The sequence below is a fragment of the Leopardus geoffroyi genome, chromosome C1, assembly GCF_018350155.1.
Source record: "Leopardus geoffroyi isolate Oge1 chromosome C1, O.geoffroyi_Oge1_pat1.0, whole genome shotgun sequence".
Classification (NCBI taxonomy): domain Eukaryota; kingdom Metazoa; phylum Chordata; class Mammalia; order Carnivora; family Felidae; genus Leopardus; species Leopardus geoffroyi.
In genome coordinates, this window is record NC_059328.1 from 114,074,665 (window position 1) to 114,089,286 (window position 14,622).

General features: G+C 41.5%; 1 protein-coding gene across 4 annotated transcripts in view; it reads right to left on the reverse strand.

The window, feature by feature from the left end:
* CNTNAP5 (contactin associated protein family member 5) overlaps positions 1 to 14,622 on the reverse strand; it is an 807,688-nt gene that overhangs the window by 79,415 nt on the left and 713,651 nt on the right. The window contains exon 20 of one of the 4 annotated variants that reach the window (XM_045479458.1): positions 11,593 to 11,668. The exons of the other annotated variants lie outside the window; for them this stretch is intronic. Coding sequence (XP_045335414.1) covers positions 11,637 to 11,668 — 32 coding nt within the window. The 3' untranslated portion in view covers positions 11,593 to 11,636. Of the gene's footprint in view, positions 1 to 11,592; positions 11,669 to 14,622 lie in introns of those variants that run through there. 4 annotated transcript variants of the gene reach the window in all.

The following is a 14,622-nucleotide window of genomic DNA, read 5'->3' on the forward strand; positions in this document are numbered from 1 at the left end:
TAAAATATTGCATTTTCTTTTTTGAGTTACTTTTATTCTGCAAGATCATAAGACCCCTGAGGATAGAAAGAAGGTTTTATGCACCTCTCTGTCCCTACAGTTCAGTACAATGCTGGGCACACATAGGTGTAGTTGGGGCTGAGTTTATACTGACTTGTTATTCAACATCATCCTCCTTAAGTTTCTGCTTAAGATGCACCTACTTCAATTTCTGCCAAAGATCTAGTTGGTTTTTTTTTCATTTTTGTTTTTGTTTTAATTTAAAATTTCTCTCAGCAGGCAAAATACACACAATTTAACAGAATATCTCAGGAAAGTTTCCCATATAAGCCAAGCCTTTTAGCAAATGCTCTAGAAGTAAGTGAACACAACATCTGCATTTGCTATATAAACACCACACATTCAAAGTGAAATGACTCAGAGTTTGCCTAGAAATCACTGGAGATGTTGATCTGTGCCTCTGATTTCATTGTCTGCAGCCTGTGACTTTTTGTTTGTTTGTTTGTTTTTTAACTTGAAGCAAAGACTAAATAACTTTTGGATACAGAAATGCTTTTCAAAAATGGCAATAATGCATCCAGTTCAAAGGAACTACTGATCATATAATGTTTTTCCATGAACAAATCATGAGAAGGCCGCCATGTTGGTTCTTTAGATGATTTGTGTTCCATGAATATACAAGAGTATGGCTATAATTGTTTGTTTAATAGATTCGGTAAAATTGCTCATAATGCTAGTCTCAAAAGATGAAGAAAAGAGTTAAAGAGATAATGTTGTAATGAAGGGAGGTGAAGGATTTTAATGGAAAAATAGAAATCAGGAGAATTAGAGTCTCTCACTCCAAGATGGCTCTGCCTAAACCTCCCACACCAACCTAGCAGAGAAGAGGACTGGAGGCTGCAGGCAAATAAAGTTCTGAGAACCCATATTAGTCAGGAGGATGGGAGGCCTTATGAAATCCCAGTGCTACAGAGTATGAAACCAAGGACCATCCAGGAATAAAATCATAATCAAAAGTCAAGTAAATAATCAGTTATAACAGATGAAATGGCTGGATGATAAGACAGAAGCCAGGTCCTCTGCAGGCAGAGGAAACCCCAGAACATGAGGAGAAATCCGTAGGTCTAGAATGGGGCCTGAAAGCCTGCATTTCTCTCACAAGGTTCCTGGTGATAAGGAGAATGCTGGTCTGTGATCCCTACTTTTTGTGGTTGTTGTTGTTTGTTTCTTTTTGAATGTTTATTTTTGAGAGACAGGGTGCAAGCAGGGGAGGGGCAGAGAGAGAGAGAGACACAGAATCTGAAGCAGGCTCCAGTCTCCGAGCTATCATCACAGAGCCCAACGGGGGGCTCGAACTGTGAACTGTGAGATCTTGACCTGAGTCAAAGTCAGATGCTTAACCACCCAGGCGTCCCATGTGATCCACACTTTGAAGAGCAGGAGCCGGAAGACCTTCCTCAGGGTGCTACAGTGTAGCCCCAGAAATAGGGCCAAACCATGGTTCTCAAAGGTGAGTGTATGTCAAAATCACCTGGATCATTTGTTGAAATGCAGGAGCCTCAGCCCTGTACTCAGAAGTTAGGAGTCACTACCTCTAAGGCAGAGCCAATAATCTGCCTTTTCTGTTTTTTTTTTTTTTTAAATTTAATTTTTAATGTAATTGTTTTAATGTTTATTTATTTTTGAGAGAGAGTATGTGTGAACAGGGGAGGGGCAGAGGGAGAGGAAGACACAGAATCAGAAGCAGGCTCTAGGCTCTGAGCTGTCAGCACAGAGCCCAATGTGAGGCTCGAACCCATGAACCGCAATATCATGACCTGAGCTTAAGTTGGACGCTTAACCGACTGAGCCACCCAGGTGCCCCAATAAGCTGCATTTCCAAGAAGTTCCCAGGCAATGCTGGTGCTACTGGGCCAGGGACCACACCTTGAGAAATACTACTATAAAGACCCTCAGACTCTCCTAAGTTTTAGGGAGGCACTGTTAAATATAAAACCAATCCATTTCTTACTTTTTGAAAATAAAGCACACGCACACACACACACACACACACACACACACACACACAATTCTAACGTGGGAGTTGTACATTGCACCATGTTCTCCATGTTCTGGAGATGGTACCTTAAGGCAGTGGTTTTCAAAGTGTGGTCCCTAGACCAATACCCTCAGCATCACCTGGGAATCTGCTAAAAATAGAATTCTGTAGGCCCCATTGTAGACATAACAAACCAGAGATTCTCAGAGTGGGGCCCATCAGTGCGTGCTTTAAGGAGGCCCGCGGGTGGCTCTGATACCCACTGAAGTTGGACAGGCATTGCCTTAGGATGAAAGAAAATGCTGGTGGGAGAAAGAGATGTAGATAGGTGTCCAAATCACTGGGCTGGAGATCAGGTAACCTGAGATCTACACCAAGCTCTGTTGCTCAGTCTCATGCATCTACACATATCACTTCAGCTTTCTGTGCCTCTATTTGCTTACCTATAAATGGAGTGGACCCACAGCCTTTCTGACTTATTCAGGTATTAAGGTAGGTTGTATGAGTGTCCCCAAATACAGATTTGTATTTCCTGTAAAGAACTTACACACCCTTGCCTGTGGCCATGAGACTGGTGTTGCCCTGGTTCGTATTGGGCTCGACTATCTGACTTGCTTTGGCCAAAGTGCCTATGAGCAGAAGCTTTAGGAAGCAGTGCATGTTTCCACAAGGATGCTTGCTTTGCCCCTCTACCATAGAAGAGAGAGTCCCAAATAGAACTATGGATTCAACCTGGGCCTCCCAATGAGATGGCACATGGAGGAAAATCACAGAAGCTGAGCCACAGCCAGAGAGGAATCATGTGGACATTTGTCCTTGTGAGTCACTAAGATTTGGGTTGCGTCCGTTGTGACAGTAAGATTAACGTGGGTATCGTGGACAGATGAGAAGACATAATGCACATAAAAACCTACTGAATAAATTTGAGGGGCCACCATATTTCTGGGGAGGATTTCAAAGACTGAAAACCAGAAGCCAGGCAATTTAGGGGCAGCCCTGATGGGATTTTCCTAACTGTGCCTCTTTAATGAGATTGCCTACCTTTGGTTTTCTCTCTCTCTCCTTTGTGTCTTGTTCACTCTCCCTCTTCCCCCTCCTATCTCTCCTACCTTCCCTGCATTTTCACTTTGGTTTTCTCCTTACTTCCCTAGCTGATATGAAGAGTAGGGCTGGGGATGAAACAGAGAGAGAGGGCAGACATTCCCCTCCTTGTTCCTAATCAGGTCTTGATTTAGATATCATTCCAGAGAAGAAAATCATTATTCTCCCAAAGAATGATAAGATCAGCCCAAAGCACTGGAATATTGATTCTAAATGGATACAATTACCCAATTATTAGGACGGTGAGATCGCTAATTCTCAATTTTTAAAAATGCCTCAAACACTTGAAATCACGTTTACCTTCTGGGTAAACAAACAAATGGACTAAGGTCTTTTTTTTTTTTTTTTTTTTTTTTTTCAACGTTTATTTATTTTTGGGACAGAGAGAGACAGAGCATGAACGGGGGAGGGGCAGAGAGAGAGGGAGACACAGAATCGGAAACAGGCTCCAGGCTCTGAGCCATCAGCCCAGAGCCCGACGCGGGGCTCGAACTCACGGACCGCGAGATCATGACCTGGGTGAAGTCGGACGCTTAACCGACTGCGCCACCCAGGCGCCCCTGGACTAAGGTCTTAATAGAAGTTATAGTAGCAACAGCTTGACTCTAGGTGTGTAACAGGACAGAGGCATGTGAATGATGTGTGATGTGTACTAACGGAGGTTCTAGGACTTTGTCTAGACCCAGCCCATTTCTACACTGGGGAGAACCTTCTCCCTTCTGGGTAATTCTATCAGTTTACAAATCAACAGTCATGTTGTTCTAAGGCCCTAAGTTGATATGCAATTACACCTCCCAAGCTAACATCCCTACAGGAAAGGCCTAATAAGTAAGATAGAGCCTATCTAGGAAAAGCATGGGGACCAGGAAAAGAAACGTCAAGAAAAGGACACTTGATAAGTATGCAGCTTTATGGGGGTGAATTACCACGGGTAGAAAAGCTTGTGGAACATGTAGACTGGTGGTGTGGATTTTTCCTTGCTATTCTTCTTTTGTCCTTCATTCTGATTCTGAATTGTTTTTTTTTTTTTTTTACTTTTTCTTTTTTAAATTAATTTATTTTTTTATTTTATTATAATAATAATTATTAATTATTATTTACTCTTTTGCTCTTATTGCTTCCTGTGCTTGCTTCATTTCTGCTTTTATTTATTTCCCTTAATTTGGTAGTGTCTAGTCTGGTTTTTAAATTTAGCCTTGAAGCTGGAGGATTAAATCATTCAAACAAATCTCGATTCATCAGATCTACTGACCAACTATTACTTTAAAGTCAACTTTAACTCTATCCTTGGTTGAATGCTGATTTAAGTGAGTGTTCCATTAACAGCATCATCAACTGTGTACTGATTTTTTTTTAAAAAGACAAGTGTGATGAAACTCTGGTGACAGATGATTAAAATCTCCAACAAATCTCAGGTCACTGGGTTCTAAAAGGCCCGTACTGCCATTTTATTAATTAGGAATTTTACCAATAGAAAACAGGAACCCCCAGTGGTGATGTTGGGGAGCTAATGTGGCTAATGTAAAAGCTTAACTAAGCTTTCATTCATTCAATCAACTAATAATTTAGTGACTGTGTACAATGGGCTGAGCTTCATTCTGGATGCCGGAGATACAAAACACAAACTTTGTGATCACCAGAGCTTACGTTCTGGTTTTGATGACAGGCAACAAACAAATGTATAATATGTATAATAAGATGATGAAGGAACACTTAGCAGTGTAGAAGGCAGAGAGAGAGAAGTAGGGCCTGACTTGCAGACAGGGTGGGCCTTCTACTGCAGCCTGTCATCTAGGAAGGACTCTAAGGTCAGATGCCACTCACAGGGCCTAAATGAAACTGAGCCATTCATCAACAATGCTGTCAGTTCAGGGGACTGACTATTCCATCACTGTAGAGTGCCCTCAGTTCCCCTGATGATCACTATTCCCACCCCAAAGTTAACCATTATTATGATTTCTCCTAGCAGAGATTACTTCTTCACGTTTTTAAAATTCATAAACATTGAAATCATAGAGATACACTTTTTTTGTATTTGGTTTCTTTCAACACTAAATTTGCGAGATTCACCAGTTGTGTTTGATGCACATTTGTCATTCTTTCTTATTGCTTTGAGTGAATATATAAAAGTACCTAGTTTTTAATGCCCCCCCAAAGACTAGAAATGTGGTAGGCAGACCCCAAGATGGGCCACATGTCCAACCCTTGAGTGTAGGTGAGGACCCGTGATTTGCTTTTAGCAAATAGCTGGCAAAGGTGATGAGATATCTTTTCTGGGATTCTATGTTGCGATACATCCATTTATGTAACTACTGGTGTTCCCTTACTGGCTTGCAGAAGTAAGCTATGAAGGGCTATAGAGAGTTCCATGTAGCCAGGACCTGTCAGTGCCTTTAGGAGCTGAGAGCAAGGTGTGGTGAACAGCCAGCAAGAAACTGGGATCTTCATCCTAAAACCTCAAGGAACTGAGCTCTGCCAACAGCTTGAGGAAGCTTGAAGCAGTTCTTTCCCTGGTGGAGAACCTGGTAAGACCACAGCCCACCTACGAGACTCTGAGCAGAAGACCAGATACGCTGTGCTGCACTCCTGGCCCAAGGAAATAGTGGGATAAGAAATGTGCGCTCTTCTGAGCCACTAACTTGGAAATAGAACTGAAAACTAATGTAAGAACCCAGATCTCTGGCTTTCTCACACAGCGACTTTTATTCCTTTGTGTTGTTTCAGGTAAAAGAAAAATCCTATAAACAACTCAACATTCTTTCTCTGTAATCCATTTTCAACAATAACCAAATGTGGCAAATGCAAATCATGAAGCACATTAGTCGTGGTTCAATCATTTTCAATCTACAGTGGTCCGTCCCTTACCTTTAAAAAGCCATTTATTAATTGGTCAGACACAAATGAGAAAACGAGTGGAAGCAGCTAAGGTTGGCCGTCTCGGGGCATTTCCTGGGAAGAATGATCTTAGAGGAGGAAAAGAAGAAAAGAAAAGGGGGGTTGTATATTTTCAAGATGCTATTTTCAGCGTGTATTTCCCACAGATGCATCTTAAGTACTTTGGAGCAATGCCAACCAGGGTGCAATGCAGATATAAGTCAATATCATTACAACACAGGCACTTAACAGGAAGACATAACTGATGCAATTCACCTGCTCGCACGAGAAGAAAGCTCGCCCGTTCTGGGGGAATAAGTTTCCGATACCCCGTTTCTATTCCTTTTCACTTTCGTCCTTGATTTATTGCCTTTGCCCAGCTTCAGCATGACAAAAGCTCCGGCTTTCAGCACAGAATGATATTCCAGACTCCACTAAATATATTTGTAAGACAAGGGCAGCCAACAAAATTAAACTGCCGGCACAAAGACCGGCTGTTATTTAAAGCTAGAGAGAGATTACGGGGGATTATTACTTTATCAAAAAATATTTCAGCTACGAACCCAGTGCTTATTTCTCCAGTACTTTGGCTGTGTGCTAATTCATCTCCCACCTTGCACGGATTTAGTCTTTCATTGCCAATTTATTGGAAAGCTTGACAAATGTCGGTGGCCTATGGTACAGGACACCCAGGCTTACTTAGTTATTGCTACAGAGAGCTGGAAATCGGGACCTTCAAAGGGGATTTACGTGTGCTGTGTCTTTGATTTTTATTGTCGCGCTTTCATTTCTTTGAACCATCAGGCATTTCATCTTTAATCTCGTTTGTCTTTTAGGGGCCCCACCTAAGGATGGCGACACAAACAATCAAAATCCGACAGCAGCAGTACCATTATGGAGCTGATGACTTGGTCCTGGTTTTTCATCTACGGTTTTTAAATGCAGTATTTTATCTGTTTCAAATTGTCTCTCTTTTACGATACCTTTCCTCGGCCCCTTCGTATACCTTGAGAAGAAAAATACGTATCAAAATTAGAGATAAGAGGCTAAGAGAAATCCATTTTTATTATCTGCTATTTCTTAAGGTTTTTCGCTCATTTTAGCTTCATGCTTTTAAGTAAAGTCGTTATCCAATTTAATTTATTCTCCTTGATTCTTAGCTGCACTTTAGTGCACCATAAAGATATGACAGTGAACTCTTTTGAAGATGAACCATTAGAATATGCCTCTAAAAAGGCTCTTTTGCTTGAAAAAAAATGTGCCCTGTTTTCATTAAAAGCTCTCAAGATTTCACACGGAAAATCTTATCTATAGTGGCAAAGTATGTAGCGGCCCCCGAATGGTGCTAGGCCTGTGCTGAGTCCTTGAATGACTGTGATAGCTGTGGATCCAACAAGTTAACAGAGACTGTGACAGTTTCTGTAGCAGACTGCTGCAGAAACCCATTAGAAGGGCACTTAACATAGTCTTTGGGAGGGAACCAGAATGCTTCCCAGAAGTGACATTACACTTAACCTCGAAGAAATGAGAATTTGCCAACAAAGAGGAGAAGATGGGGAAGGAAAGAATGATTCAAGTAAAGGTACAAGATGTATAAAGACCCAGAGGTGAAACAGCGTGATGCATTCAACCATGGGGACATAATTCAATACGGGGAAAGGGGACAGTGGGGTGTGAGAATAAGAAGAATTAGAACTTCACAGGAAAGCAAGACCTAGGGTTGAACAGAGTTTGGAACTTAGCCCAAGGGCAGTCAGAGAGATCAGAAATGAGTGACATGAATATATTTGAATTTTAAAAAAGATCAGCCTGGTCAGAATAGGGAAGGAATTAAATGGACACAGGCCTGGAGGCTGGGAGAAGTATTTGGATACTGCTGCAGTAATTTGATTCTGAGATTAGGGTGGCCAGAGCTTAGATGACCATAGTGTGAGTGTACAAAGTTGACAGATATAAGAGACCAGGGAAGTAAATGCAATGCGATGCAAGAAGGTTGAGTAAAGCTTGGTGATTGATGCAGGGGGGTAAGCGGGGTAAGAAAGAGGAAGTCATGGGTGAAGCATGTCTCTGGTTGGGTGAATACAGAGCACTTCTTTGAGAAAGGGAAGACTCACGCAAGGGAAGATCTACCTGTGTGCATGTGTATGTACATGCAGGCATGTGCGTGTCTCTATGTGTGTGCATGTGCGTATGTGTGTACACATGTCTGTGTGTGTGTGCGTATGCGTCTATATGTGTGCAGTATGTGTCTGTGTGTATTGCATGTGTGTTGGGAGGTGGGGTTAATGTGGAGCTTCAGGTGTCTACAGGATAGCCAATTAAAGATGCCCTCCTCAAGTAGCTGGGACAATTTTCGTAAAGCCTCGAAGATCTACATAATCCCTAAAGTCATGAAAATGGATGACATCTCAGTGCAAGTGTATCCTTTATCCAAGAAAAAGCTGGAACTGCCACAGGAAAGCCAACATGTAAAGGGCAGGTTGAGGATGCAGTATCCACACAGAAGGCTGAGAAGAGGTAGCCAACACCATAACATGTTGTAGCAAACCCACAGAAGGTAAGGCCTGAAAGAGATCTGGTGATGAGGCAGCCTGTTAGTGGTCTTGGCCATTTCAATAAAGTGTGCTTAACTGTTAAGAAAAGTAAAACCATTTGTTATACTGAATATTTCCAATTAAATTATGTCACTCATTTATTCTTCCATCCACTCATTATAGGACTTAATTCACTAATTGAAAACATGGAAATGGGGCATGGACTCAACTGTGTAGATAATCATCTAAGGAGCCTTCAACCAATATCCTTTACATATTTATATGTGCTTATATGTATTTACTAGAGGGGGGAGAACTAGTTTTCTATTAACAAAAAATTCAAGCAATGGATTTATTCATGCATTTAATTACTGTTTATGAAAATAGTACTTTTTAAAAGTCAAATAGTATAGAAAGACTTAACAAGAGACAGCAACTCCTGGCCCACACTTTCCTACTCTGGGCCCTCCTCCTCCTGTGTAGTGACTTTTAGTTCTATTGTTTTTCTTGTTATTTTATTTCAACTTTATTTTATTAAATATATTGCTATTTTTTGATTTATTAATTTAAATATTATATGTTGCCTTCCCACAATGACAGATGAGGAATTACCTTTCTTGGACCCAGTCACATATGGCTCCAATTTTGGATAATTTACAATTTTGCTTAGGTTGTTTTTCAAAGTCCACATCTTTGTGTCTGATGTCAGTATCACCCTTTGCTGGTATCTTTCACTTGCGTATTTTCTCTAAGAGCCACTCTCCAAAAGCCCTCTGTCAGTATACCTTATTCAAGACCAGGTTTTCTCAGCCTCAAAGGTACGGATATTCTGGTCCACATAATTCTTTGTGTGCAGTGATGGGGGGGGGGGCGACAGGGGGAAGGGAGGCTGTCCTCGGTCTTTAAAATATTTAGCAGCATCCTTCACTTCTATCCACTACATACCAGTAGCACTTCTCATCTTGACAACTAAGAATGTCTCCAGATATCACCAAATGTCCCCTGGGGGGATGCAAATATGCCCAGTTGAGAACCATGGGTCTAGACTGGCTGGTCACTAGGACTTCTGCATAGTTGTTATCCTGAAATTACCTTGCTTGTTCTGTGGTGGGTGACGTTTCCTGGAGCCAATACCATTCTTTTTTAAATATGTCTTTCTTTGGGTGAAGTACATTGTAGCGGGAAGCCTCTATCATGGTCCCATGGATTCCTGCCTCCTAGTCATCACACCTTCATGTGACCTCCTCTCACATCATCAGCAGGGGTCCCTGCTGAATTCAGGTTCTGAAAAGAGTCCATTCTCTGTCTTAGGTACTCTCTCTTTTATGTATTTCTCTCTCCCTTTCTCTCTGTCTTTATCTCTTTTTCTCAACTTCTTGCCATCCCTTATCACTTTCTCTTGACTGACATGCTGTCTGTGAAGTCCTATGGAAAAGTCAAGAACAAATAACTGAAAGCCCCTGTCAACAGTGACAAGATGGAGCTAGGAAGCAGATTATCCAGTCCCTTTGGACTACTGCAGGCCAAGAGGTGTGACCTCATGAGAGACCATGAGCCAGGAACATCCAACTAAGCCAATTCCAGATTCCTTGACCTCTCACAGAACTGTATAAAGGGGTACATTTTTGCTGTTATAAGGTGTTAAATTTGGGGGTGTTTTATTTATACAACCTTAGATAACTGATACATGCATATCAAGTAGCATTTTTTTAATGTATATTTATTTTTGAAGGAGAGAGAGACAGAGTGTGAGCAGGGGAGGGGCAGAGAGAGAGAGAATGACACAGAATCTGAAGCAGGCTCCAGGCTCTGAGCTGTCAGCACAGAGCCCGATGAGGGGCTCGAACTCACCGGCCATGAGATGATGGCCTGAGCCAAAGTCAGACACTTAACTGACTGAGCTACCCAGGTGCCCCCTATCTTAAGGTGTTTAGGGAGTCTTAAATAATGACTTGGAATACCTCTTCTCTTTTATGTATGAAATTGTTTGCATTGCTCCCTCACACATGATTAATAATTTGACTAAGTATAGCATTCCAGTTTGAACACCATTTTCCCTTAGGCTTGTGAAGATGCTTTTCCATCATCTTCAAACTTCCAGTGGTTTTGTTAAGAGATTCTTTGCTAGCTCGAGTCTGATCCTGTCTTTAGCAAAGTTAGGGTTGCCTTTGCTTTGGTGTGTGTCTTCTGGGCTGGAGAGGGATGCAAACTTTTACAGCCGATTTCTTTCATTCTATAAAGTATTTTTAACTACATCTTTGCTAATGTTCTCTCCTCCTCTATTCTCCCTTTCTGTAACTCCTTTTACGTAGTGAACATTATGTTTTGCTCTCTAATTTCCTCTTTTGTCTTCATATTGTCCACATTTCTGTATTTTTGTCCAACTCTCTAGGAAATTTCCCAAATGTTATCTTCCAATTTCTAGAATTTGCTACATTTCCGAGAGTTCTTTCTTATTGTTTTACAGTTTCATTTTAAAGCATCATGTTCTTGTTTCATGGATTTATATATTCTTGTATCTCTCTGAAATACTAGATTTTGAATGTTTCTTCCCCCTCTTGCATTATCCCTGTTTTCTCCACTTATCTGTGTTTATTTACCTGATCCTTCTCTTTCATCTTGGAGGTTTTATGGAAATGTCTGATGGTTGTGGTAAGTCATGGTCATCTGTTCACAATTGTGACTCAGACTGCATATTGGATCGAAGATTCCATGTGCACGGGCTGAGTGTGTCAACAGGTGGGATTCTCTGATAAGTGACCATATCGGTAAATCATTCCTTTCAATGAGGACATCCCTAAAATTCTAGTTATCCACATATTTTTATTTTATTAGTTTTATTTATTTATTATGAGAGAGAGAGAGAGAGAGAGAGAGAGAGAGAGAGAGAGAATGTATGAGTAGGGAGAGGGACAGAGAGAGACAGAGAGAAAATCCCAAGCAAGCTCCACATGCTGTCAGCACAAAGCCCGATGTGGGGTTCAAAGCCATGAATCATTATATCGTGACCTGAGCCCAAATCAAGATTCAGATGTTTAATCAATGGAGCCACTCAGGTGCCCCATCACATATATTTTTCATGGGTCCATTCAGTTCTTCGGTAGGGAAACCCTCTCATATCCTGCATGAAGAGAGAAAGGCTTCACTGTAAGACCTCTTGGAAAAAGGGACAAATGAGGCCCCAAGTGTACAGAATGCCATGTCATTTCTCTCTTTAACTCTGTCTCTTGATCTCACCCTCAGCTTTAGAAACTCTTGTTCAATTTCTATATGCTACCAAATGTCTGGTCTTCCCAAGGAACTTATCTTCCCAGATAAGGAAACTGGATTTAAGGTCAACAGTTCTCTGCAAAAACTTCTCGTTTTCTCCTGACTTCACGCCTCATGCCAGTATCCATGGTGTGCAGAATAGCCAGGCCTCAGCCTATCCCATGACCCCTTCCCATTACCATGCCTTCATAGTGACCTGTACCAAGCCAGCTTTCCTCCTCCATTGCTGTTCAGCTTTTAAAAATGTATTCATATCTCTTACCCATCCTAAGCTCTATTCTGTTCTCTTTGTCTTTTTAAGTTCCTATCTTTTTTTTTTTAATTTTTAAATTTGCTTATGTAACTGTAGAGGAGTCTAAGAAGAGAACAACAATAAACTTGTGCATCTATCCTCATGTTTACATAAAAGCATGCATTTATTATACGGGATTTTCCTGAACCAGAAAAATTCTGTTGAGCCCTATTAATCACATTAAGATCACTTATTCCGAGAAACACACACTTACCCATGTGCTCTTTATGTCACATGACTATGACTGTCAAATTTAGCTGGCTGGTCTTACTGCAGGAGCTTTAGCTGGACTGGGCAACTCACATCACAGAATTTGGCATCAATAAAGAATGCTGGTTTATTTGTTTTTCTGTTTGTTTGTTTGTTTGTTTCCACTAGAGAGTCCTGTGGAAGTCAGGTGCATCAAAATACAATTTGCCAAACAGAAGGAGCTATCTGGCACCCCTTCCACCAGCAGTGTATTTCCAAATTTCCCACGGGGCTGTCCTCCGTCTCTACTGTGCCATCCTTTCTATCTGGCCCATCATTTAAACAGAGTTTTGGAAGCACCACAGGGAGTGAATACGGCATTCCTGACACAGCACGCTCCCTCCACAAAAGTGAAAGCAAACACCAGAGAGAAAACAGCAGGTTCCATTTTGAGTCGTGCCCAGAACAATGAGAGGTCACAGAACAGAGTGGAACAGTTCACAGGCTAAAAAGAGACCAGCGGGGTTTGATTTTCAGCCTCACTGGTTCAATGCTGTGTCTTCTCGGACAAGTTACTTAATGTTTCCGTGCCTAAGTTTCTTCATCTGTAAAATGGGAAATGTTAGTACTAACTCCACAGCCGTTGTGAAACGGATTAAATGAACTAATTGTAAGACTAAAATCACTAAAACTACATCTTGTCACACATTAAGCACTTGGCAAGAATTAGCTGCTATCAATTGCTTTTGGGCCGGGAGATCATGGAAGGTCTCCAATGGGTGGTGTTAGAAATTGACTGGACTCCTCATAAGGCTGAAACCCTGCTCACCATGTCTCCAGTGCAGCTTTATAATAGGGGATTGGATTTCCAGGACCCTCATTTCTAAACTTTGAGAGGATAAGTTACTTATTAAAGTGGAAACACATCTCCAATAACTCTGAATGAAGAGAAATAATGATAATCCAAGGCCTACTTGCTTCACAAAAGGTAATTAACTGCACAGAGAACTGAATAAACCCAGAGCTTGGGCTTTCTGCTGACTGTTTCACATCTCAAGATGTAAGTATTTACAGATCAAGTGCTCTAAGAAGAATAAAAACATGTCTTTTCTCTGAGAAAAGCTTTCTTCACACAGACTTCAACTACTTTCTTAATCCTTAAGCCCCTAATTAGAGTTCTAGTCCAAAAGCTAACCATCCAGTTCCCCGGTCTCTCCAGCCCTGGCTTTAAAAAAATCAAGGCGGCTCAATCACCAGCCAGCGCTTTGCTCTGTTTTATAATAACCCTTCTTTGTATTTATCCCCAGATCTTTAATCTGAGTTCCTTCAAACCTTTTACTATAGGATTTTATTAATCCTCAACAACACTGCTGTGCAACCCTTGACCAATGCAATTATCCCAAATTTACAGATGAAGAAACTAAGGCACCAAGCGCACGCCTTTTCTCTTTTTACAAACAATGAAGCACAAGACCAGACAATAATTCTCTGGATTCTCACAGTACAGTCGTAAGCAACCAGCCTTGCTGGAAAAAAAATAAACAGTTGCTCAATTTTTGGGAAATTTCTAAAAAGGTTTTTAAACCGGGAAAGTACAGAGATCTCAAAGGGCCGCAAAAAATAAAATAAAAGAATGCCAGCTCCCCAGAGCCCCAATGTCCAAACAACCCTGCCTCTCAAAAGTATGTCACAGGTGACAGAATGGAATCTCAGGAAGAACAGAATTAAGCATGCTAATAATTTACATTCATGCCCATATTTACTTGGGTCATGATGGACTGAGAAGAAGTGTCCTCTGTCCCCCAATAGCCCCACTGTCACCTCATGGACTCTGGGGGACGTCCCCGACACTTGCAAGACATAATTCAATCCAAGAATACCAAGGCCAACTCTTTGCTGAGTACTCTGCTGGATGCTGACCTTACAAAGATGAATTGTACCTGGAACCCAACGTCGAGAATCTCCCCGATTCAATGACACCATATTTGTTCTTCTATTATGAGCACCTTGGACAGCATCTAGCACATGGGAGCTGTTGTGAACTGAATGTATGTATCCCCCTCAATTCCATAGTTGAAGCCCTAATCCCCAGTGGGGCTGTATTTGGAAAGAGAGTCCGTAGGAATGTCATTACAGTTAAATGAGCTTCTAACGGTGGGACTTTGATCCAATAGGATGAGTGTCCTTTTCAGAGCACACTCCCTTTCTCTCTCAGGCACATAATACTAAGGAAAGGCCATGTGAACTCACAGTAAGAAAGGAGCCACCTACAACTCAATGAGGCAGCTCTCGCCAGACACCAACCCGGCTGGTGCATTGATCTC